Genomic DNA, 26,962 nt, shown 5'->3' with positions numbered 1-26,962 from the left:
ACCGTTATTAGATTGTAACCTAATAGCTAATTAGGCTTCGGCCAATAAACATTAATGATAATTTTTAAAGTACCACTCCAGCGTTGTTTTTTTTTAATTTCAGCACTGGAGTGATGCCACTAATGTAAGATCCCTGACTTTAGCATTATACTCACCAGCCGCCGTCTTCAGCAATTCCCAGCACCGTTCCAGGCCTACTCCGCCATCTTGTGCCTGCAAATTCTAACTGACCGGAAGTAACGGTCAAAAGCTCTCCATGTAAGTCTATGAGAACCACGTTCTGGCCTTCTTATGGCTCTCATAGACTTACAGTGAGTAGTGAACTCCGGCTCACCAAACACTGGAGCGATCCGGCAGGTCACAAACTGCTGGAGACCGACCGGAGCGGCGCGGGAAACCGATGAAGATGGTGGCTGGTAAGTGTAGTACTAGGGGCAGGAAACTTAGATCAGTGGCACCACTCCAGCAGTAAGGTAAAAGCAAAAAAAAACCCCGCTGCAGTGGTGCTTTAATGCTATGTATTTGCTCTAGCCCTTCTAATGCATGAAACTAATTACACCATAGTCTTAGCCATCTGACGTTAAATTGGGGAAGAAATTGGTTTGCCGATGCCTTCATTGTTCACACGCTTGCTGTTGGTGTGACACATGCATCTCTCATTGCATGCGCGTCTCATAACCAGTGTTTGCGTTCTTTTCCCCCCCGTTTTTTCTCTTTTGCTTCGCAGATATTTCAGCCCATCATTTTGCTCATCCTGTTTTTGGTTTTGTTTTCATCTCTGTCTTACGCCACCATTTTTAAGTTAGTCTTCCTGTTCACGCTTTTCTTTGTTTTGTAGTGTTTTGAGTCTTTCTCCTTTATGTTGCGTTGTATATGTCTGTTTATTTTCTTTTTCTTTACTCCCCTACATTGTTCTTTTTTTTATTTTGTGTTTATATACTGCTCATGCACTTAGCAGCCCAAACTGAGGGATCAAATGGAATGGCAACTCCATCATGAGCATGAAGAAGATGCCCACCGTCTCCATGTTAATCATGAGTCACATCGCAGAGCCGATGGAGACAGTAAGCACTGCAGGCCAGGAGACAAGGGCGGTTTCAGTCTAGAGGTCAGCAATGTTGTATATCCCCTTCTATCTAGATTGAATCTCATCATGTTATGTATAAGCCAAACATAGATAGATAAAAAAAAAAACGTCCCCCGACTGCAGTTTGTTTTAAAAAAACAAGGTGTGCTTTACTTGCCCTCCCTGGGTCCAGCAATGAGTCTCTGCTACTGCTCCTAATGTCTGTTAATGTCTGCTGCATTGTCCTAACATCAACAGTACTGCAGCCAATCAGTGACTCATGCCGTCAATTCAGGCAGAGCCGCTGAGCTCACTTACTGACTGCAGCGGTGGAGACACAGCCCTGGACCCGGGGAGCGTGAGTAAAGAACAGTTTTTAAAACAAACTGCAGACAAGGGTTTTCCGAACTTAGAAAATCCCCTTAAGTCAATGAATTCCAAAATATGCATAATCTTTTCCCACACAAATATAAATCAATCTTCAAAGCTTTTCCTGCTCTTCTACATGGTTTCTGTAGAATAGACAGCACATTCAATCTGATAGATTCCCTTTAATATTTCTGATAGAGTTTAAAAACTGCTACTTCAGAAAGAAATCTGGTGTGAGATCTTTAGTGAGATTTGTAAAGAACATAATCAATTACGGTAATTCTTTTTCTCCTTAATGATTCTACTTAAATGCTTTGTTATTCAGTATTTCCTAAACTTATAGTTCAAGTTGGTCAGAAAGAGCATATGAGGAATATCAAAGAATTTCTTACAAAACTTTAGAAAATAAAATGTGAGAATTTGATCTTACTAATTCATGCAATGGTCACAGAGGACAGTGACTGAATTAATTTGTTATCTATATAATTCCGTGTAAATATTTCCAACCAAGATTTCTTAACAATTTTAAACCAAATTTGTGTTTCAAGATTTTTTTTTTTCAGTGCCTGGCTTGGTGCCATATTTCACGATTTTATTGCAGAGGTATCACTACATGGATGCAATGACATGCCATGCTGGTGTTATGTGACTCCCAAAATCATTGTGCCAGGGGACACACATTTGCATATTTTTAAAATCCACATCACGCACTATCTGTAGCAGAAATGCAACGGATTCGATTAATTGAAAGCAACGAGTTACATTCGCATTTCAGTGCAGATTTATAGGATATTACAAAAGTGTTATAGTTGTGCTATGTGTAACGTGACCTAATATTTACCAAAATAACGCCCTACGGTCTCTGTTTAGCAAACTGCCCTTGAGTGCACATTTTGGATGCCATTTAAGACTATATCTTGTGTGAAGCCTAAATTGATGCCATGATTGTTGCAGAATCAGTCTTTGGGTAGTCTTTGCTTCTTGTACACCCTCTGAAGGACACATTGGTGCCAAAGATGATTTTGTCTTAGCTGATTTGCCCACCCTAAGGGCTATGCCACACAGATAATTTTTCACACTAATTCTGACTCATTATTCCCATCTAAAATCAAAAAGAAATAAGCACAAGTTCTATATCTCACATTGTTTTCAATAGCAATCTGGGCTGCAGTTCATACGGTGCAGATATCTTTTGTGGTTCGAAATCCACATTACAGAAAAAAAGACATGTCAGTTCTTAAGGTAGTTACAGCCATATGCAGATTTATCCCATTGAATATAACAAATTGTAGGGCAGATCTGTCACATCTCATGTGATTGGCAGTTAGTTTTATTCTCTTTAGAATTAGCAGCTGTACATGCCTGCACTGATCTCCATATTTTCTGCTTCTTGCAATAGTCAATATTTGGTGACATTAAAAAGGCATTATATTCTATTGAATAACTAAATGATGTCTTCACAATTGTTTAATATGACATGACTTTGTCAGTGGGGATCCATATACTAGGACTCCTACTGATTCTGAGTTTGGGTTAGTTTTGCTCCTTACTGCAGTTAATCTGCAGGCCACGATTCAGTTATGGCTGTTCTGTATTCAAATTAGTCTTAAATGGAGATTGTTGCTATTTTATCTGATAACAGCAGGACATAGAGGTTGAGACACAGATTTCAGTGATCTGTCACTTATCAGGCTGTGTGCTGTTGTTTACTTACAATGAAGGTTTTATCATCAGAAGACTATCACTGCCTGGAATGGTGCTCACATGCCTGCTAGACCGACCACGCTCCCTCCTCTGATAAGCAGCTTACTTTCAGTAGGCAATGTACACAGAAAAGTGTGGTGAAGGTGAGGTTATCTTACTCAGCTCTTCTTCATGCTACATCTAAAAATTCTGAATTTGTCACAACTGCTGCACCCAGTAAGCTAAGTGATATATTGCTGGAATCAGGGTCTCATCTCCTATATTATGCTGCTCTCAGATGAGGTAACAAAAACCTAGCGACAGATTCCCTTTAAGGACTCCGGAAAGTGACCTCCCACTCAATTCTATAGAGAACAACCAAACATGTACCTTTATAAAATGCTATGGTTTGAAAAAACATGAGTTTTAAGGTTTTGTATGATATTGGAAAAGATAAATGATATTTTTACGATCTTTTCATGGGTTATATGTCTGATAGACTGAAAGTAGCACTCCTTTTATTTTTATTCCATTTTGTCACTAGTCCCTTTAATTATATAATTTAGCTATTATTATTACCTTATGTAGTTATTCCTTTTGTGGTATACTCCTCTTCAGTTAGGTTGTGTGATAACATGGTGACCCCCTGGAAACTATTTGGCTCTATGGTCTTTTCAGTGGGTCACCACTTCAGTTATAAGAACTGCCTATAAGATGCAATTGCATGGACTGCACCATACACTTATTCCCCACAGGGAGAGAGAGAAACAAATGTCACACAGTTAGAATGGAGGAGATCCCATTTCAGCCTCCTTGACTGTTTATTGATAATTTATTCACTAAAATTAGGAGAATATAGAGGATAATGACACTGTTACCACAGCAGGCAGAGATGGTACTGACTCTAGCAGGTCATGTGCTGCTGTGTGATGTATGAGGAATTGATAGCAGAGCATGAAGGAGAAGAATCCAAGTGAAACCTGACATTCAGGATGGAGTCTGAAGAGGAGAAAATAGGAGTTTATAAGAGAAGTGCAGATTGTGATAGACAATCAAATAGGGATGGAGCGGAAGGATACAAAACAAAAAAAATGAGTGCTTCTTTAATGCCAGCTTAGTCCCAAATAATCTAAAACCAGTGAATACCATTCTAACGTTAAAGTAACTGAGCATTATTGGCTGGTTTCTGAAGGATAACTTCTTTTCAGATGTAATATTACGCTCTCTGCAGTCATAATGTTGTGATGTGAACATTCACAATTAGATGAGTTACTTGCAGTATGAAGATGAAATTGCTCTTGTTCAAGAATTAGATTTCTATTCAATAGTGTCACTTTCAGGATGTTTGATTTGCTTATGTCATACAATCAGTTTTTTTTTTTTATAATTTTGTTTGTACAGTGCTGTTTTATCTGTAATGTAATTATTCTCCGATATTCAGCTCAGCAATCATGTGTCACCTGAAAAGACTTCAGCTTTACGTGAACTACAAGCTATTCTAGAACAGGAAAGGAGACTTCACCAAGAGGACCATGACAAGGTGACCGACAGGCTCATTCAGGTATTGTGCTTCCCTAATCCACCACCAACCACACTTCACTCTTCAAAGAAATACAACACTGTAAAGCAAGAACGTCTAGAAGATGGCCTTATCTTTGTTTTCCATGAGATTTCTCCTTTATGTGTCTGCAGAGTACTACAATAAGACGTACAATGGGTGTCTGATCCTCTAATGCCCTCCACAATAATACTAGTGATCATTTTAGTAATGTATGTCTCCTTCACTGTCACCTTCATGGTTCAGAGGGTTTTAAAACTTGGTGTCTAGACTACATTGATGCAGTTATCTTATATGCTTTTTTAAGTAACTGTAATGGTCATTTTGATACTAGACACTTGTAGTTAAATATTTCTACGAAAATGATATTAATTTTATTGACATTCTGATTTTATAGTTTTCTAAAGGTTAATTTTTCCCTTTTTTTTAGGCACATGCTGGTGTTCTGTAAATTAGAACAATTAGATATTCACTTATCCGGGCTTGGAATCAAAGTCTGCAATCACTCTATGTTGTGCTTCTGAATCCTGACAATGTGTGGTGCACATGCTGTCAGGGATTGATGGTGAAAGCAGACGGTCACTTGACTACAAGTATGCAATTTACATATTTGCGGTCACGTGCCGACTAGACGTGATCGTCCTTTCTCAATAGAAGTGCACTGAGAGAGAACAAGCACGTCTAGTCAGAATGTGAGCGGAAATATGCAAATCGCATACATATGGTTAAGTAGCTGCTTGCTCTTATCGGCAATACCAGAAAACCCTGACAACAGGTTAACTGCACGGTATCTGAATTCAGAAGTTTGCAGTCATATTAAGAAGCTGCAAGCATTCATCCCAAGCTTAGAAAACTCCTTTAAGTTCTTTTTATCGCTTGAAAGTAACCTTTGAAATCACCGTGATGGTCCTTTCCCTTTTCATCATATAATCTTAGTCTTTCTCATAGCTGGATCCTGGTTTCCCCACCACAGATTATAACATTCATTGGTATGCAGGTTCTACTTTTGGTAGGTAGGACCGATTCCCCGCCATCAGATGCTTAAAGGTTCTGCATACATCAGAAGTGACACAGCTCTGTACATTATTTAGTGGCCATGAATGGCACTTTAAGTTCTCTTCCATAAAAGTGAATGAGAGAGAGCTTGCACTACAATTCACATCAGTACTAATGTGCCACCTAAGATAAGTCATTATTATTAACGTTCCAGACAACCAGGTATCCTAGCTAAATGGAACAGGTGACTCAAAAATTCAGCCATAGCTATGGACTTATAAAAGAAAACCAAAAAAAAAACTAAACAATGAACAACACTATGACAGCACCTCATTACATATACTGTAGCACAAAAAGTGATGCCCGCTACCCGCAAAGAATTGTGAGACCATTAACCAAGGAAAAAGAAAAGACTAAAGGGAAATATGGACGCTCACACATCAATGGTACAGGTCAAAATAGTCTTTATTGAAATCCTCACAGACAGCATATAACATTAAAAGCACCAAAGAACTAGCACCACTGTGCACAATATATACGGAGAGGCCAAGATTATTCAAAAAGTAAATAGTATATTCAGGCAATGTGATAAAGAAGCTCCACTGCAAGAGCTAAAAGAAGCTATTGAGCATAGTCTAAGATACACCAAGCCAACTGCAATAACCAAACATGTATAGCAAGAAATAGCTAAGTAATCATTCCATAGTTAGCATTGGTAACCTCTCTGAATATCCAAAAATTAGGGGTATATAGTACAAGCTACCCAGGTCGTATTTAATACCACTAAATAAAGAAAGATTATGTAAACGACTTAGGTAATAGAAACCAGTATATGAAATATACTTAGATCTTAATCAAGTAATGTTTGGTTGACCCTAGTAGAGTGGGGCCTGAGCTGAGCGAGTATTGCCGCTGCACACTGCAGCTTCCTCAGGGGTTTATAACTATAGTTCCAATTCTTTCTGGGTTTTTTTAAGTGTTTTCACTGTTATATGCTGTCTGTGGCAATTTTAATAAAGTCTTATTTTTACGCTCTTCTTTTATGTGTGTGCCTCTCATCTTTTTCTTTTTCCTTGTTTAATAGTTATGGACATACGTCTTTAAAAATGTTATTTTCCTTAATACTGAAGTTTTGGAGACCCTCTTTAATTTTTCTATCCTATACTACAGAGCAACTAAGGCTCGTGCTGGCCATAAAAATGTAGCAGTGGTAAGGAGCTAGCCGCAATTACACAATCTCAGCTGTTGTGTCTCTTATGTGCATAGACATAAGTAATGTGAGGGTGACATTGGAAGAACCAAACGGGAGGATTTGAGGGTAAAGTGCGTAGCAGTATGTTTTAGAGGACCAGGCTTAACACCCTTTCTATTAGTTGGAGTGTAACGCGACTAGAAAGAGCAGCTCTCTGGAGGCTTATATGCAATACCACAATATGTGTGCGTCAGCAGCAGTTACTCCTCCATTAACTCCTTGCGAGGGGAGCTGCAGTGGAATAAGGAGTTCTCTTATCAGGCTTTGGAAAACTGCTTGAAAACTCTGAGGTCTTTGTAAGCTTAAAGATGTATTCCCATCTCCAAGATCCTATCCCAATATTCAGTAGGTGTAATAATAATAATAATATTAGCAAATACCTCCAATTAAAAATGTATTATCGTTTTTAAGATTCGCTATGTCACTTACCCCATGTGCAGGCATTGCAGTAGCTTATGTATCCATGGTTACAACCACTCATATAGTTAGCTGGCTGTTAGTGGTTGTAACCATGGATACATAAGCTACTGCAATGCCTGCACATGGGGTAAGTGACATAGCGAATCTTAAAAACTATGCTATTTATAATTGGAGGTATATTCTAATATTATTATTATTACACTTACTAAATATTGTGATAGGATCTTGGAGATGGGAATACTGCCTTAAGGCTGTGGTGAAATAGCGACTTTGAATGCGACCCAGGTCGCACGGCCAAAGTTCACTATGTCTCGCTGCTACATCACAGCGCAATACAAATTAATGGGGTCACTTTGCGACCCCCTATTGTACCGCAAGAATCAAGTCACTAAAAATCAGACTGATGTGGAAACCTGTATGGAAAGTATTAGGAGAACCTCAAGAGGTTTCACATGTTTGCTAGTTTTGATCAAATCAGGGAGTCGATTGACCGGAGACAAGAGAACACAACCAATTCTGTCTGTGTCCCAGGCTTGTCTGCTCTCAGATACCTGGTCACACGTTTTATTACTAACCACAAAGATAGGGAAAGTGGGAATAGCTTACATTGCATAAAAAGGAAGAAATTTAAGTTAGGAATAACAGTCGTAAATTATGCATTCCGATAAATTCCTTAAGAGACTGGCTATATCTAGTTTACTATACTTTCAGAAACACTTATAAAGCTAATATTAAAATACAAAATTATCAAAGATATATATGTATATTTAATTGACTAAAAAAATAATCAAAGCAAAGTATAAATATTTACCATAACAAGACCCAGTTGGATTTCTTGTCATTTGCTTGTCTCGGTAGCGCAGCAAGTGACAATTCAATCTCATTCGCTAGTATTGTGCTGTGATGAAGCAACTACACATAGGGATCTTTGCCTGTGCAGTCTGTATCCTGGCCAAAATTGCAATGTAGCCTAAGACTTAAAGTTGTTTTTTTCCAGGATATAAGTTTGATGACTTGGGCTTAAAATGTTAAACATATTAGTAGTTTCACAACTCATAAAAGAGACATATACTTGATACAGGCAGACAGTCTATTTTAAAGGTGTTGTCCAGTTAAAAAGAAATCTAATTTAATACAATTCTATTTAGATTATTTTTAAATGCACAAATAATATGTATACATGTACATAACCACAATGGTCAGACCCGCGACCCTATATTTTGTATTGAAGTGTCTGATGAGCTATGTAAAGGTCACTGTGAAGGGAGGAGGAGCAGGGTCAGCTGTGATATCACCTATTGTGATAAGTCCTTTATTATTTTGTGTATAGGATTGTCACCTGTCATTGTAATTCTGCTTCTACTGATAAGAACACTTGGGTAAATACTTCCTGAAAGGACAGGAAGTATTAGTGTAAAACGCCCCAATGACCATTGTGAAAATTGCAAGATTACTAATTTTATTTCATTTTTGTTAATAAAGATTGTTCAATAGAAAAAACACATCGCCCTTTAAAAAAAATAGATATTACATACAAAATGGGCATCACTGCTTACCCCAAAGCGTCATGCAAATTTCAAATGACATGATCTGTCTTAATAATAATGTAAGCCTTTTTCAATTGGTTCAGAATATTTTACACCAGAAATTGACTTTATCTCACTGACTGCACTGATTAATATTAATTATGCAGTTGTGTGCTATAATAAATGTAAGTGATCACTTAACACAAGTCGGTGATAGATTTGGGTGGCGCTGACAAATCCATAGGTGTCATCAAATATTTATCTCCTGATGCAGAGTGGTGTACACCCTTTCTGTTCTCTGCAGCTTAGGGAAATTTTATTCAATGAGTAGGTAAATTAAAACTGTTTTTGATGGGCTCTCTATATGTGCAGTCTGAACAAAACTACAAAATTGCATCCTCAATTTTAATTTGCTTCCCTCCCTGATGATAACACTTTGTATATATACAAACATATCAGAAATACCTGGTCACAAGGAAAGCAGGTTGGGAAAAAGTGTCTGGCTAGGATCAGTTTATTGACCAGCAGTAATTGGGGCATTATTTGATGTCCGTTGACCAAGTTGCTAACTACCATAATAGTAATTTCATGTGTATAAAAGGTGAAATATATTAGTTTGAAGAGGCAGTGATAGTAACATTTGTTTTACATCACTCAGCTAGAAGAAGAACATCTGAAGAACATCCGGAGAAAAGACTTAGAGGTCCAGAGCCTTACGCTGCAGAATAAATTGGAGGAGAAAACATGGGGCCAGGAAAAGATCGTTCTTCAACAAGAGCTAGGGAACTTCAAGCAAAATGTTTTCGTTCTCTATGTCAAGTTAAAGTGGCTGCTGGCACATTGGCGACAATGCAAAAGGATGGAAGAAGAGGAAGCGGGAGATGAGTTATTGCAGGTAGATCCTTAATATCTGTAGGGTTTCTCTAAATATTCTACTCTTTCAATGAGTTTTGTGTCAATTGTGTGTTGCCTTTGGTGCCAATGCATCTAGGAGAGAAATTTACTGTATTACGGCATCCAACAGAACATACCATGAGACATTTAGAGGTACAGTGGCCATAGAGTTCGGTTACAATACAAAACTTGTGCAGAGCTGTAGCAAGCCATCAACCATACAGAACATATTTTTTCAGGTGTTCCTTAGACTATTTTTCAAAGCTTTCTATAGGCTAATTAGAAGTGAGAATTAAGAGTACAAGGTTTATGTGTATGCAGATGTATAGTAACAAGATAAGAGAGCTGGGTATGAATCAATGAGTCATGTCCAACAGTGTTAGAATAGCTCCACACATGTACTGCTGTCCAAAGACTTCTCCCTCAGTCGTTCATCCACGTGTATTGCCATACAAAGACAGCTTCTTCAGGCGTATATACACGTGTATCGCTGTTCAAAGCTTTCTCAGAGCTGTGTATGACAAAGGCATTTTCCTCAGGTGTTCATCCATACATGTATAGCTTTGCAAAGATAGCTGCCTCGGGGGGTGATCCACACACATATTGCTGTCCAAAGACTGCTTCCTCAGGAGTCATCCATACTTGTTTCGCTGCACAAAGAGCAGCCTTAGAAGAAAACCCTGAAGAAGGTGTCTTTGTAAAGTGCTGCATGTGAGGATCACTTCTCCCAAGGAAACTCTTGGCCTTGGCCTTGACTTCATACCCAGACTCTTTGTGAGTATACATCTGAAATCAGAAGGATATATCTTTTATTGCAGTGCGCTGCTACATCTTTTATTCTGTATTTAAAGTCTACAGGGTGCATTGCTATTGTGTGCATTATTATACAGGGTGGGCCATTTATATGGATACACCTAAATTAAATGGGAATGATTGGTGATATCAACTTCTTGTTTGTGGCACATTAGTGTATGGGAGGGGAAAAACTTTTCCAGATGGGTAGTGACCATGGCGGCCATTTTGAAGTCGGCCATTTTGGGTCCAACTTTATTTGTTTCAATGGGAAGAGGGTCATGTGACACATCAAACTTATTGAGAATTTCATGTGGGAGGAAACCCATACAAACTCCTTGCAGAAGTTGTCCTTGGTGGGATTTGAACCCAGGACCCTAGTGCTGCAAGGCTACAGTGTTAACCACTGAGCCACCGTGCTTTTTTTATTACTATTAAATATTCTTATTGATTTGACCATAGTAAAGGTTACAGAGGTTACAGCCATATACTTAGATTGCCAGTTGCACTGTATCCAAATGTCCTGATTAAACAAGATCAGAATCTGGAAATGATCATGGTACCAGTTTTGATAAAGGCTTCACTCTGCTGATCACTTTGTAAATAATATGAGTAACATCCTTCAAAAGGAGTTGAGGCGTGGTCGTTCATCAGTGGGATGATGTGACCTTCATTGCGATGTAAAGAATAAGGTGGGAGGTGGCTTTGAAAACGTGCAGAGCGATACGTGGTACCTTAATTAACATGTGTTTCAATTCTGAAGTCACATGAGTTGTAATTATTTAATTGTTTTCTTTTTAGTTGAGAATTAAATGGAGGATTGAACTATACTTTTCAGTTTTTGGAGATTCACTCTTGTTGATGTTGTAGCAACCATATAATTTCAGGAGACTGTTGAGCATTTGTCCTATTCTAATTATTTCACAGTGCATGAAATTGCCTGAGCAACTGTACTGCACAGCCTTCATCCAGCTCTTTGCGCCTGACGCGCGTCAGGCCGGAGACTTCAATTTTAGGACACTTTAACTATGGGTACAATACACTTATCTATGGAAATCTTAACAATCAGCCTTCTATCCTTTCTTCCAAGTGCAAAAATCTGTGTGGACCAACATGAAATCATAATTGTGCATCTTGGCATTTGTTATAAATTAGTGGGTGGATTCTTAGTTATATAACTAGATAATTAATTGTGTAAAAAGAATTCCTCCCGGCAACAGAAACACCCTTTTAAATAATATTCACCTCAGATAGTGATTTACATTGTCCTCATGCAAAGAATCACTTCTGCATATTTATACTGTATGTTACTTGATTGCCAGAAATGCTCCTCAGAAGCTGCCTTTGTCATGGCTGTAGGTGACTATTTTAGCCTGAAGCACCACATTCGTTTGTACTGAGATTTCTTTCAGAAGTGATGTGACCCGTTGATTCTTTGCAGATTGACCAGTTAAACACCCTTCCTGAATTTGCTGCACACTTTGACTTCAGAGAAGGTGATGCTGACTTGGAAGAAGTAGAGGAGGAGGATGAGGATGATGATGGAGTGTTTGCCTTAACAGATTATCCCCAGCATTCCACAGCAGAGCACAGCCGAGACCTCAGCCCTCAGCTCCAGACAGCTGAGATACTCCAGCATCAGAAGCAGGTACTGTGAAAGGAATAAAAGAAGCACGTCTGGCTTATGCATGCCACATACATTATGTGAAAAGTCCACTTTAGGCATTCATCAAGCTGGTATACAGCTATATATTTTGGTGTATAAAACAGCATAGTAGACCATGCTTTTCTATAGAGACAGGTCTAGGGAAAAAAAATATACCACCAAATTTATACAATTCTTTTAACAAGGGAACCTATGGATGATATCTGCCTGTTTAGTGGCATATGTCAGATCCTTCTGTTAGAGGTATACATTAGCAATCCTCCAAAAGTATAGCTCCTACAGAAAACACTAAAGCCTCATTCACATGTCAATTTTTTTTAGTATGAGAAAAAAACAGACCAATTCTCATCTGTAAGCTGGATCCGGATTTCATCCATTTTTGGTGCTTGTTTCAGTTTTTACCATAAGGTTATATTCACACACTCAGTATTTTACATCAGTATTTGTAAGCCAAAACCAGGAGTGGAACAATCAGAGGAAAAGTGTAATAGAAACACCTCACCACTTCTGTATTTATCACCCACTCCTGGTTTAACTCACAAATACTGAGGTAAAATACTGACCAAATACTGAATGTGTGACTTCTGTTCTTGTATAAAAAAATTATTTTCTTAGCCTCTCCTTCCCATTAAACCGTAAAAGCGGACAGCTCTCAGATGACACATTAACGGCACTCAAGTGCTATTTTTTTTATTGGACTTGAATTTGTAAGTTTAATCCACAAATTGGATCAGGAAAAATATATATTCTTGTACCGTGTTAGCCAGTACTGCTTTTCATCACCTGTCTTACCTATTGCATTTTTTTTTCTTGTGTGTCTTATGGTGTATAAATATGTGACTCTTCAGATTTTGTGGTATACTATGCCTGATGAAGAGACCTGCGTAGTCTCGAAAGCTTGCAATTTGTTACCATCTTTTCAGTTAGCCATTAAAAGGTATCAACCACTGAGGACTCTCAAATCGAAATATTTTTCAAATTGGATCATAAATTTCTCAGTTTTTTTTTCTTTCAGTCTGCAAAACAATGGACGTGTAACGGGTACATGTTCTGTCTGTGAATATAACGAATTCAACATATACGTAAAACACGGAGGTCTGAATGAGGCCTAATGTGATGTGAACATGGCTGAAGTCAGACTGAATCACTTAGTCATTGAGTCAAGGTGATCTATAAGGATCGGCCGTATGATTCACCTCACTGGTTTTCTGTTCACAGAGAATACAACCTCCCATTATAAGTCACCAGTTTATTCACTGATATTCTCTTACAAGACCCTTCTGGTATTACATAATAGGGTGTAATAAAGGAGACCTGTGTAAATTTGGGGTTAACCTAATCCTTGTCTTTCCTGGATAGTCAGCTTCATCATCATAATATCTTGGCTAATAGGCAGAACAAGAGTCAAGAGGTTAAAAACAAGCAGATGATGAGGGCGTGTTACTGATGAAGTGAGATCATTACTGGGTGTTAAATGTAATTCATTCAGGATTGATTTCTTCATTAGTATTTTAATATTTCTAGCTCAGAGTCCTGATAAATATATATATATACGCTGCTCAAAAAAATAAAGGGAACACTTAAACAACAGAATATAACTCCAAGTAAATCAAACTTCTGTGAAATCAAACTGTCCACTTAGGAAGCAACAATCAATTTCACATGCTGTTGTGCAAATGGAGTAGACAATAGATGGAAATTATTGGCAATTTTTGGTCACTTTTGAATGTTGGTTGTGCTTTCACACTCGTGGTTTCATGAGACGGACTCTACAACCCACAGAAGTTGCTCAGGTAGTGTAGCTCATCCAGGTTGGCACATCAATGCGAGCTGTTTGCTGTGTCTGTCAGCGTAATGTCCAGAGGCTGGAGGTGCTACCAGGAGACAGGCCAGAACACCAGGAGATGTGGAGGGGGCCCTAGCAAGGCAACAACCCAGCAGCAGAACCGCTACCTCCGCCTTTGTGCAAGGAGGAACAGGAGGAGCACTGCCAGAGCACTGCAAAATGACCTCCAGCAGGCCACAAATGTGCATGTGTCTGCACAAACGGTTAGAAACCGACTCCATGAGGGTGGTATGAGGGCCCGACGTCCACAGATGGGGGTTGTGCTCACAGCCCAACACCGTGCAGGACGCTTGGCATTTGCCACAGAACACCATGATTGGCAAAGTCGCCACTGGCGCCCTGTGCTCTTCACAGATGAAAGCAGGTTCACACTGAGCACATGTGACAGACGTGACAGAGTCTGGAGACGCCGTGGAGAGTGATCTGCTACCTGCAACATCCTTCAGCATGACCGGTTTGGCAGTGGGTCAGTAATGGTGTGGGGTGGCATTTCTTTGGAGGGCCGCACAGCCCTCCATGTGCTCGCCAGAGGTATCCTGACTGCCATTAGGTACCGAGATGAGATCCTCATACCCCTTGTGAGACCATATGCTGGTGCGATTGGCCCTGGGTTCCTCCTAATGCAGGACATGCCAGACATCATGTGGCTGGAGTGTGGCAGCAGTTCCTGCAAGATGAAGGCATTGAAGTTATGGACTGGCCCTCCCGTTCCCCAGACCTGAATCCGGTTGAGCACATCTGGGACATCATGTCTCGCTCCATCCACGAACCGTTGCACCACAGACTGTCCAGGAGTTGGCGGATGCTTTAGTCCAGGTCTGGAGGAGATCCCACAGGAGACCATCTGCAACCTCATTAGGAGCATGTCCAGGCATTGTAGGGAGGTCATACAGGCACGTGGAGGCCACATACAATACTGAGCCTCATTTTAACTTGTTTTAAGCACATTACATCAAAGTTGGATCAACCTCTAGTGTGTTTTTCCACTTTAATTTTGGGCATGACTCCAAAGCCTCAATTGGTTAATAAATTTGATTTCCATTGATGATTTTTGTGTGATTTGGTTGTCAGCACATTCAACTTTGTACAGAACAAGGTATTCAATGAGAATATTTCATTCATTCAGATCTAGGATGTGTTATTTGAGTGTTCCTTTTATTTTTTTGAGCAGTGTATATCCTACTGCCTTTATAGCACCACCATATTCAATAGCTCTACACAGAGATCGCTTATTGTCTCTCCAAACTCCCTATCTCAAACACACGCAAAATCGCCAAGGTGAGATTCAGATGGGTATGTGCACAAAACATCTTTTTCAGTCAGATTCCACTCCGAAAGACACCATGTTTAAAAGAATGTATGTGTGAATTTTTATGTAAAAATGACTTATTGTTCATATTAGTCTTTATGTTTCTAAAAACTCCATGGTTAAAAGACCTAATGACCATTCTTCAGGCATTTTCTACTTGGAAGACACTCATGCTATAGAAGTCAATGGGAATGCTCAAAAGACACAAAAGTGTTTTTTTGAGCTTTTTGCCATAGTTTTTGCTTCCAAAACTTGCATGGGATCGCAGGCACCACATGGTAACACAAAACCCACCCAAAAACAACAAATAATACACCAGGACCATAAAATTGGATAAAGAAATGGCCATGATGTTTATTAACAGAAACATATTGAGTTTTAATAAATAACCATATAACTATAAATTTATATAACAACAATAATATTGTAACCGTGAAGACCAAAAGACAGAAAACTGTTCCTAAAAGTGTGAGGGTGCTTCACTCTTTTGCAGGTTTTAGACTGACCAGCTGATTAGAAAAACCCAAAACATTTATAGCAAAAATCTTCCTGCACTTTTTCAATTTAACCAATCAGATTTAACCCCTTCATGACCGGAGCATTTTCCGTTTTTGCATTTTCGTTTTTTGCTCCCTTTGTTCCCAGAGCCATAGCGTTTTTATTTTTTGGGTAATATGGCTATGTGAGGGCTTATTTTTTGCGAGACGAGTTGTACTTTTAAACGCCATTACTAGTTTTACCATATCATGTGCTGGAAAACGAGAAAAAAACTCCAAGTGCGGTGAAATATGCAAAAAAAATGCAATACCACAGATGTTTTTTTTTTTTACCACGTTCACTGAATGCAAAAACTGACCTGCCATTCTTATTCTCCAGGTCATTATGAGTTCGTAGATACCAAACATGTATAGGTTCTTTTTTATTTAAGTGGTGAAAAAAAAATCCAAAGTTTGCTTAAAAAATAAATGGCGCCATTTTCCGAGACCCGTAGCGTCTACATTTTTCTGGATCTGGGGCTGGGTGAGGGCTTATTTTTTGCGAACCGAGCTGAAGTTTTTATTGATACCATTTTGGGGTAGATCTGATGTTTTGATCGCCCGTTATTGCATTTTATTGCAATGTTGCGGCGACCAAAAAACGTACTTCTGGCGTTTAGAATTTTTTTCTCGTTTCGCCGTTTACCGATCGGATTAATTCTTTTTTTATATTGATAGATCGGGCGATTCTGAACGCGGCGATACCAAATATGTGTATGTGGGATTTATTTTTTATCATTTTATTTTGAATGGGGCAAAAGGGGGGTGATTTAAACTTTTATATTTTTTTAGTTTTTTTAATATTTTTAAAAACATTTTTTTTAAACTTTTTGCATGCTTCTATAGTCTCCATAGGAGACTAGAAGCAGCACTTGTCTGATCGCCTGTACTACATACAGATGATCAGCAGATCACCTGTATGTAGCAGAAATGGTCCTGTGCTATGAGCGCCGACCACTAGGTGGCGCTCATAGCGACCAGCTCATGACAACAACTGGGGTCTGCTGCAGACCCCGGATTGTCATGCTGACCCATCGGTGACCCGCGATCACGTGATCCCGCTTCTGGCGCGGCGCTGTTAAATGCCGCTGTCAGAGATTGACAGCGACATTTAACTAGTTTACAGCCGCGGGTGGATCGCGATTCCAACCGCGGCTGTTGCGGGCACATGTCAGCTGTAATAATCAGCTGACATGTGCCCGGTTCAGTGCGGGCTCACCACCGGAGCCCTCACTGAACCTGGTGTCACGACACAAGCCTTATTAATACGTCCTGGGTCATTAAGGGGTTAAAGAAAAAAGACCGCCCGAAAAATCTGGTATTAACCTGCTCCTGAGTACACAGCTTAACAAATTGACTAGTGATGAGCGAGCGTGCTCTTTTAACCCTTTCACCGAGCATGTCCCAGTCCCTGCTTCTGCATGATTTACAGCTGTTATACAGCCTCAACACATGTGAGGATTCCCTAACAAACAAGCAATCCCTGCATGTGTTGAGGCTGACTAACAGCCGTAAATCATGCAGACGCAGGGGCTGGAACATAATATACCAGCACGCCGAAGATACTCGGTAAGCACCCGAGCATGCTCGGTGAAAGGGTTAAACGAGCGTTTTCACCTCATATGAATACCACATATACAACCATCACTAAATGAATAAAGGGTTTATGTTATCATGAGACCCCCATTTTATTTCTTTTATGGGGAGCTTCCAGGACAACCATCTGAGTATAAAGCCCATAATTAACCAATAAAGACTACAGACTCTCTTTTGGTGAATAAAGGCCACGCTGTTTATTAATGGGTTACCTAATAATTAACCATTCAAATAAATTATCATAAAACCAATCAGATCACATATGTAACAAAATGACTCAATAAAAATCCACAAACTCATATTATATAAGGCCACGTTCGCACGCTCAGTATTTGGTCAGTATTTTACCTCAGTATGTGTAATCCAAAACCAGGAGTGGAGCAAATCAGCGGAAAAGCGTAATAGAAACACGTCACCACAAATATCACACTCTCCTGGTTTTAGCTTAGAAAAACTGAGGTATAAAACTCACCAAATACTCAATGTGTGCACATGGCCTAAAAACTTGGTGGGCTCTCCCACCTGTAAGGACACGTTCAGTATTTGGTCAGTATTTTGCCTCAGTATTTCTAAGCTAGAACCAGGAGATGGTGATAAATACAGAAGTGGTGACGTGTTTCTATTATACTTTTCCTCTGATTGTTCCTCTCCTGGTTTTGGATTACAAATACTGAGGTAAAAAACTCACCAAATACTGAACATGTGCACATGGTCTAAAAGATATGGTAACACAAGACCCACTTATACTAAATAAATACACAACACTAAATTTCATGGAATAAAATGGCCATGGCGTTTATTTTTGGGTTACCTTGAAAATTATATTAAATATTATTTATGAGTGAATAAAATTAAATCCATAAACTAAAATTTATCATAACCAACATATCCAATCCACCCGGCAGAACCGGGCGATTTTCCCACAAATTAAACGACACGACGGGAAAAGGAAACAATAAATAGGGAGGGTGGGAGGGATCTTCTTTCTTCTTATCCACAGATGATCCTGACCGTTAGGAACAGCTGATATTTATACACCATTTCTTCCCGCACTTTTTTCCAACTGCCAATCAGAGGTCAGGGAAAAAAGGCGGCAAGACAGCCAGAGAAAACCGGTTTGAACCTGCTCATGCAGTAGCACAGCTTACTGACAACTGTTAACCCTTTCAGCATAACTATTAAGAACAGAAAACCATAATAAATAACCCTTTTCCGTTATGGGGTCTGTGTTCTCATGAGACCCCCCTTGTTTTCTCTCAAGGGGAGGGCTTCCATTGTGTGAATATAATCCTTTTTTTTTTTTACATATACATTGCATATGTTTTGGGGGTGGGGGGGGTTAAGAGTGGTTGGGGAGGGTTTGCTAATGTAACGGCCTTTTGGAAAATGGATGGATCAAAATAAGTAAACTTTATGGTATGCAAAGATAAGGGAGTACATTTGCATATGCTTTCCAATGTTAGTGGAAATTGATATATCTTGCTTCCATTTTTTTGTTTTACGCTATTTTGATACTTCAAAAAGCGGATCAAAGTGGAAATATGCCCATACTTTTGTCAGATGGATACTAAATGGACTTTTACCCATTATATTCTATGTAAACAACTACATGTCCATTTTAATACGTTTTTTCCTGATTTATACTGATACGTCCAGGACATCACAAAGGCATGGTGGACACAAGCCTTCGATTTGTTTCACATTCTCCCTGTGCTCTACGCTGAGCATTGTGTCGGGGCTCCTCTCTGGATTCTGACCAAAGCCAACCTGAAGTCCTGATAGAGCCATCCATTATAATAAGGCCTCCTCCATTCATTCCTTTTGTGTCCATTGTTTTAGGCAATAATAAAAGACAGCCATATATCACCGGAACAGAGGGCAAATGTGGAAAAAGTAAAAAGTCTGCCTCATTATAGTGTACTAGATGGTGACCCGATTCTAACGCATCGGGTATTCTAGAATATGTATGCGGCCGACCGGGCGTAATTAGCAGAACGGTGTTTAAATTTGGCAGCAATATCGGTGATTGGTCGCGGGCGGCAGCCGCTACCAATCAGCGAACCGTGTTAGTGAGGACTGGAGAGCGTGTTTAAATTTGGCACCAAAATCGCTGATTAGTCGTGACCGCGACCAATCAGCAAAGAGGTGTTTAAATTTGGCGACAATACTGCTAATTGGTCGCGGCCGGCGACCGTGACCAATCAGCAGAGCGATGCAGAGCGGGGTTTAAATTTGGCACCAATCTCGCTGATTGGTCGCGGCCGCCAGTCGCGACCAATCAGCAGAGCGGTATTTAAATTTTGCACCAAATTCGCTGATTGGTCGCGGGCGGCGGTCGAGACCAATCAGCGAACCATGTTAGTGAGGACAGGAGAGCGTGTTTAAATTTGGCACCAAAATCGCTGATTAGTCGCGACCGCGACCAATCAGCAGAGCGTTGTTTAAATTTGGCGCCAAAATCGCTGATTAGTCGCGACCGGCGGCCTCAACCAATCAGCAGAGCGTTGTTTAAATTTGGCGGCAATCTCGCTGGCGTCCGCGACCAATTAGCACAGCAGTGTTTAAATGTGGCGGCAAGATCGGTGATTGGTCGCGGCCGCTATTTAAATGTGGCGCCGAAATCGGTGATTGGTTGCGGGCAGCGGCCGCGACCAATCAGCAGAGCGGTGTTTAACTTTAGCGCCAATATCACTGATTGGTCGCGTGCGGAGAGCGCGACCAATCAGCGAATCGTATTGGTGAGGAGCGGGGAGCGGAATCGTATTAGTGAGGACCGGGGAGCGCCGCTGCCTGTGCGGATACTTCCACTGCGAGGACCCGGGACATGAGCGACTGCTCGCAGCAGAAGTATCCCAACCCGCAGCGCCGCTCCCCGGTCCTCCCTTCACACCCTAGCCGCTGATGTCCCCACAGTATCCGCATGGTGTTACAAAGGTCCTGACCTTTGTGTTAAAAATCGCTGATTGGTCGCTGGCGCTGCCCGCGACCAATCACCGATTTGGGCGCCAAATTTAAATATCGGCCGCGACCAATCACCGATCTTGGCTCCACATTTAAACACCGCTGTACAGATTGGTCGCCGACGCTGGGCGCGACCAATCACCGATTTTGGCGGCACATTTAAATAGCGTCCGCGACCTATCAGCGATTTGTAACACAAATGTCCGGATCTTTGTAACACCATGCGGATACTGTGGGGACATCAGCGGCTAGGGTGTGAAGGGAGGACCGGGGAGCGGCACTGCGGGTCGGGATACTGCTACTCTGATCGCCCGCTCATGTCCCGGGTTCTCGGAGCGGAAGTATCCGCACAGGCAGCGCCGCTGACATCCATGCGGCTAGGGCGTGAAGGGAGGACCGGGGAGCGGCGCTGACATCCAATTGGTCGCGGCCGGTATTTAAATGTGCCGCATAAATCATTGATTGGTCGCGGACTTGGCCCGCGACCAATCACTGATCTTGCGGCCAAAGTGAAACACTTCTGTGCTGCTTGGTCGCGGACGCTGCCCGCGACCAATCACCGATTTGGGCGCCAAATTTAAATATCTGTCGCGACCAATCACCGATCTTGGCTCCACATTTAAACACCGCTGTGCTGATTGGTCGCGGCCGATATTTAAATGTGGCGCCCAAATCGGTGATTGGTCGCGGGCGGCGTCGGCGACCAATCAGCACAGCGGTGTTTAAGTTTTGCGCTAAGATCAGTGATTGGTCGGGTCCGAAGACCGCGACCAATCATCGAATCGTCTTGGTGAGGACCGGGGAGCGGCGCTGCCTGTGCGGCTACTTACGCTGCGAGAACCCGGGACATAGCGGGCGCTCGCAGCAGAAGTATCCCGACCCGCAGCGCCGCTCCCCGGTCCTCCCTTCCGCATGGAGGTCAGCGGCGCCGGCGGTCCTTCCGCTGATACCGGCCGGGAGATGAGCGCCTCGCGCCGCTCATCTCCCGGCTGCATCTCCGTCCCGCAGATGGGTCCGGCGGTCGGGTTTCTTCTGCATCGCCGCTAAGCTCCGTCCCGCAGTTGAGCCGCTAACGGCCGCCATCTTTTTTCAGAAATCCCGCGGCGCTGATTGGCCGCTGCCGGACCAATGAGCGACGCGGGATTTCCTGGACAGACAGACACACAGACAGACAGACGGGATAAGACGATTATATATATAGATAGTGAATGGTTCCTGTTTTTCGGGGATTTAGATGGAAACCCCAACACATTTCTCAGCATAGCACACAAAAGTAATGTGAACTGATCCTAACACAAATGATACATGCAAACACGTGGAGAACATACAAACCATATGCAAATGTTGTTCTTGGCCGTGGTTAATCCCTGTGTGTGAAGAGTGGCACCAGAGAAATCCCGCAGAATCCCACCGCTGCCACCACTTGTGACGGATAAACACCTCACCACCCGCCTGACATCCCAGTTAAGTAAGACGGAGCACGTGATACGGATCTGCCCTTTGCACCAGCTTGACGTTCCGCACCCCCTCGGGGACGTGTAAGGTCAGATTGGTACAGTTCTACACAGACACCTCCTGTCCACACGGGTACAGGAAGGCACCCGGAGTGAGAAAAGGTGGCCCACTCAGTCACTGACGTGGCACCACACTCGCTCACACCCCTGACATGCTGAGAGGTCCCTTCATTAGCACCAGTGAAGCAAAACCTTGTTAGCCTGGTAGATCTGCCACCAGTTTCTATTAGATATAATTCCTGCTAGGACTGGCGGATTATATCGGGCCAGAAACTAGCCCGGTAGCGTGTTCGTTGGACCGAACAACAGACGTGAGAGTTCGTGGATCGAGATAAAAGAGCAGCCAAAGGTTAAATTATATATTTAATCGCCTTACGGGCACACTAGACAATATACTATATACATAAGGGTTATACATACATAATGGTCAGAGTTGCAAACACAATAGTAGTGGTACAAAAGATATAAACAGATATTACGAGTCAGTAACCAGTCAGATGGAAGCCCTGGCTTGTGGGGAAGGGGCTGCCATATGGGAGGCTTGTGGTCCCCTTTGTTGCAGGAACTTCTCCCACACGATGTGTCGTCACGACCTCCTAGGAAAAAGACACTGGGCTATAGCTGCTGAAGCTTTTAACCCCTCTGGGTCACTCACTCTACTGCCCCCTGGCTTTACCTAAATCTCCACCCCTTGTCTCTCTCAGCTACAAACTCTAAAAACTAAAATGGGTTATACTTCTTTAATAGACGGTCCTAGGGAGCCGGTTCTGGTGTCATCGGATCCAGCCGGGCCCCTGCTACGCGTGGAAACCAAACACAGTGGCCTTAGAGGTTTCAGAAAGGCTGTGTCGTGTATCTCTCCATCCCTGCGCGCTAGACAGGGCTGGAAGCCAGGGTGACATTCCCCATTCTCTTGGGATCTCGAAAATCTAGGTTATGAATAACTGGGACATATAGTATTCCCATAACTCGGTATTGAATTATAGTATCTGACACAAAGGGAGCCGCATGGCTGGGGTCCACAGGGTATCTTCCTGTGGCAGTGCCACAGCTGAAGGTGGGGTTTTTGTCACTCACTGTCCCTCAGCCCCCTCCCTTCTGCTTGCTGCAAAAGTGTCCGGTTACAGCTGTACACTGTAGATCTATATCATCCCCCGCCAACAGGGCATAATGATTGACATGGGATTATATTTTCAATATTCTTCGCATACAAAAGTAATGTGAACTGAGCCTAACACAAATAATACTTGCAAACATATGGAGAACATACAAACCATATGCAGATGTTATTCTTGGCCATGGTTAATCCCTGTGCTAATCGCTGGGCCATCATGCTGCCCTATCTCAGTGTGAAGTGTTCATACTTTTACATTAAAACCTTACCCAAGTTATGGAAGCTACATTAAATGGGGTTAAACTTTAAAGGGGTTGTCCGCTATTAGGTACAGTTTTGTTTTTTTTCACGTAAAGTTGTTGTCCAGTACATTTATATTGATGACCTATCCTTAGGATTGGGTATCAATATCACATTGGTGGGGCTCCATACCGACACCCCCACCGATCAGCTGTTCCTGATGCCAGTGGTGGCCGAATGTGATTAATATAAAAAAGTACTGTAAATCCTCATTAAATACATGTATTAGGGGCTAAAAATCTGGTTTGCAATCGGGTTTCATTAAAAAATTTGCAACGTTTGTGGTCATAAATCAGCAGAGGACAGGTTAAAAAAGGAGTAGCAAACTCTCCTATTAAAATGTCAGAATGAGCTCACTGATAGATTCTCAGATTACTCATTCTGTAGCAAGCAATAGACAGTGCATCACAGAGACTATAGGAGGCAACCAGTGCAAATTATTTTTTATAAAATGCAATAGCAAAAATGATTTTTAGCCTCAAATACATGCATTTAAGTTAAAAATAAAGACTCTAAAAGTGGCCAACCGCTTTGATATTTGTTGCCAGTGTAATTCTGATAATGTACTGGTGTCTGCAAGCTATTTCTGGGCTGATCAATGAAGTGTATTTCTGTGGTGTCAGATAAGGTACAGAGCATTGAAGTGACAGGCAGTGTTCCTACGTAACGTTGAGTCAGCAGGTAGAAGTGCTGATCCTACTGCGTCTGAAACATGCTTATTCAGTATATCCCCTGCATGTAGTACTGCAGGTATATGTCTATGACACTCTGATTTAGAATTATACTATTGAATTTCAGAGTAAATATCTTTATATCGTATTGGTAAAATAAGTAACGCAAAAAGTACCTTTTAGATTGAGTGAAACTCTTTTATTGTATGTGATTTATCACATACAATATGTACAAAAGAGACAATGACCCCTTTAACTGAAAATGATCTCACTGTCAGGAAGATCACTGCCTGACATGCTGCAATTATGGTTGGATGATGGCAGCCAGCATCTCCTTCGGGACTATATAATAGACATCTTCTAACCACAAAATCAATGCCGTCCTTGGATATCCATATGTAAAAGGGCAAAACTTGATAAAGCAGAATTCATTATTAATGTAATAGCAGAGATGTGAGGAACTGTGGTAACCTGTGCCTAAAGATCCACTAATCAGCAACAACATTAAAGCTCCTCATACACATTACAATAATGTCAGCTTAACCTGCTGATATCGACAGTCTAATGTGTATGGGTGCTATAGACAATTGATTATCAGGGAATGGAAGGATCCAGCATATCTGATTTCGGACAGCCATTTCTTTTTTTCTCTGTGAGATAAGCTGCTACCTGATATATCTAGCAACGGCTCTCTTATAGGAAATATGGAAGCGCTCAGCAGAATTAGCACTACTTTATATGGGATGGGAGAGACGGCGGACCATCATTCTACCATCAGCCATCTACTTTGTATGGCGAACTTAAAAGATGAAGTGAACAGCATATCGTGTGACAATGTCATTATTTGAGGGTGGGATAGATTAGGCAGCAATTAAACAATATGGTGTTTAATTTGATGTGTTGAAAACAGGAAAAATGAGCAAGCGTAAGGCTCACAGTGACATTGACAGGGGCTGGATGATGGCTAGGTGACTGTATCAGAGCACCTTAAAGACTACAGATCCTGTTTCTACATAGAGCTTAGAAGGATTCAGCTAGTCAGTTTTTAATCGCGTGATGTCATAGACCTAATGGAAAAGAGAGGAATTATCTGGGTAGAAAGGCAAAATGAGCAATTGTAAGTGCTATATAATATGATGACTGCAATATAATAAGAGGATAAAAACTTTGTTGGGAGGAGTGCTTCTTTAAGGTTATAAGGAGTTGACTTGACTTTATTAGTACTTGTTAAAAATAATATACATAAATACCCCAAATGCAGAGAGAGTAGAGTGGATCTCTCAATAGCTTCTCCATTAGTTGATGTAATTGGACAGGAGTGTTATCCCTTGCTTCTGCTTATAGGAGCCTAAGTACGGTAGAAATAGTTTCTTATCATTGGAAGCACCTGAAGGAGCAGGAGGAAGTTAGTTTTGTCAAAACAATACCAAAATTCTTGTCCCTTCTAGACATCAGAGGTTGGCATCCTAACTCTCGATATGATGCCACCAATCCTCGAAAACATTGCCTTGGAAACTCTGTTAGTCTTTGTCACATTTGAGATGATTCACTCATGCCACTTATTAATAAGTTACAGTAGATGCTACTCCGTGGTATGGTGTTTAGATAAAAAATGGAATACTTGCTGAAAGAGTACCTAAGATGAAGGCCCTGGAGATTTGTGGTAGTCTGCATCGTGTCCTGATACATATCCCCTTTTCCTAAATGGGGCTTATCAGTGAACTTGTGAGGGCTGTCACACTGGATGGCAATGATGGCTTCCATTACAGTGTATTTCAGTGCTCTAAGGGGTAGCGTTTCTCCTTGTGGAGAGTGACAAGCCAGGCATGGCATGTCAGAGTCAGGAAACCTATATGCCATTCATGCTCCTCTGGGAAATTAAATATGTAAATATGTAAGACTTGAACTCTAGTGCCACCTATTGGAAGTGGCAATCCTAAAAGTTAATATCGACCCTTTAACAAGCTTTTTCACATGACTTAGGATAAAAGCCAAACCAGAAGCTCAATTTTCAGACACGGTGTTTCCGAGGGGGTTGATCCTCATCAGTGCAAAGTATGAGATCTGATTTGGCTAGGTGAGAGGCTTATGTCAGTATGACACATGCAGTGATGTAAGTTTTTTGTAGAATCTTTTCTTGAGATCTATTACTATCTGATATGTTGACTTGACCTCCAAATTCCTCATCTATGAAGTATGCAAATTGCCTCTTCAGAGAAAAAGAGGACGTGAACTCTATAGCGCCACCTATTGGAAGCAGCAATTCTACAAGACACAATCGACCCCTTAACGAGTCGTGCAATATGACTTAGGATAAAAGCCAAATCAGAATCTCAATTTGCAGACACAATGTTTTGGGTTGTTGGCCCTCGTCAGTGAAAAGTATGAGAACTGATTTGGCTATATGAGAGGCTCTGGACTGAGGTCTAAGGGGTAACCTTACACCTTGTGGAGATCTATTAAGAGCATCTATGGGATGTACTAGAAAAAGTAAGATCCTCAGAAAAGTTATTTTCATGGAGGTTCACCTTGCAACTTACAGGACTTAAATCATCTGCTAACTTCTTGGTGCTAAAGAATCAATGCGTCCATGAGTCAGAGATGATTTGGTGATGCAAGGGGGACCTGCACAATAGTAGAGGAATGGTTTTAATAATATTATGGCAGATATACACTGTATGGACAAAAGTATTCGGACACAGCTTTTTGATTCATTGAATTCAGGTTTGTCATTTCACCCCACTGCCATAGGTATATAAAATTCTGCTCCAGCCACGCAGTCTGCCTTTACTAACATTTGTGAAAGAATAGGTCATTCTAAAGAGCTGACTGGATTCAAGCGCAATCCTGTAATAGGATGGGAGAGTTACAAGAAGTCAGGCCATGAAATTTC

The 26,962-nt window shown here is 41.2% G+C and overlaps 1 protein-coding gene across 4 annotated transcripts in view; it reads left to right on the top strand.

The window, feature by feature from the left end:
• The window catches only part of MTCL1 (microtubule crosslinking factor 1), a 190,427-nt gene that overhangs the window by 114,499 nt on the left and 48,966 nt on the right, over nucleotides 1-26,962 (top strand). For 2 of the 4 annotated variants that reach the window (XM_073679050.1, XM_073679053.1), the window contains exons 6-9: nucleotides 956-1,108; nucleotides 4,560-4,679; nucleotides 9,529-9,765; nucleotides 11,998-12,204. In XM_073679050.1, the coding sequence (XP_073535151.1) occupies nucleotides 956-1,108; nucleotides 4,560-4,679; nucleotides 9,529-9,765; nucleotides 11,998-12,204 (717 nt within the window). The remainder of the gene's footprint in view (nucleotides 1-955; nucleotides 1,109-4,559; nucleotides 4,680-9,528; nucleotides 9,766-11,997; nucleotides 12,205-26,962) is intronic. The other 2 variants (XM_073679051.1, XM_073679052.1) reach the window with 2 other exon arrangements.

This window comes from Phyllobates terribilis, unplaced genomic scaffold (genome assembly GCF_046119375.1).
Source record: "Phyllobates terribilis strain yellow unplaced genomic scaffold, ASM4611937v1 Scaffold_4__5_contigs__length_816908805, whole genome shotgun sequence".
Classification (NCBI taxonomy): domain Eukaryota; kingdom Metazoa; phylum Chordata; class Amphibia; order Anura; family Dendrobatidae; genus Phyllobates; species Phyllobates terribilis.
This window is presented reverse-complemented; position numbering and strand designations above follow the sequence as displayed.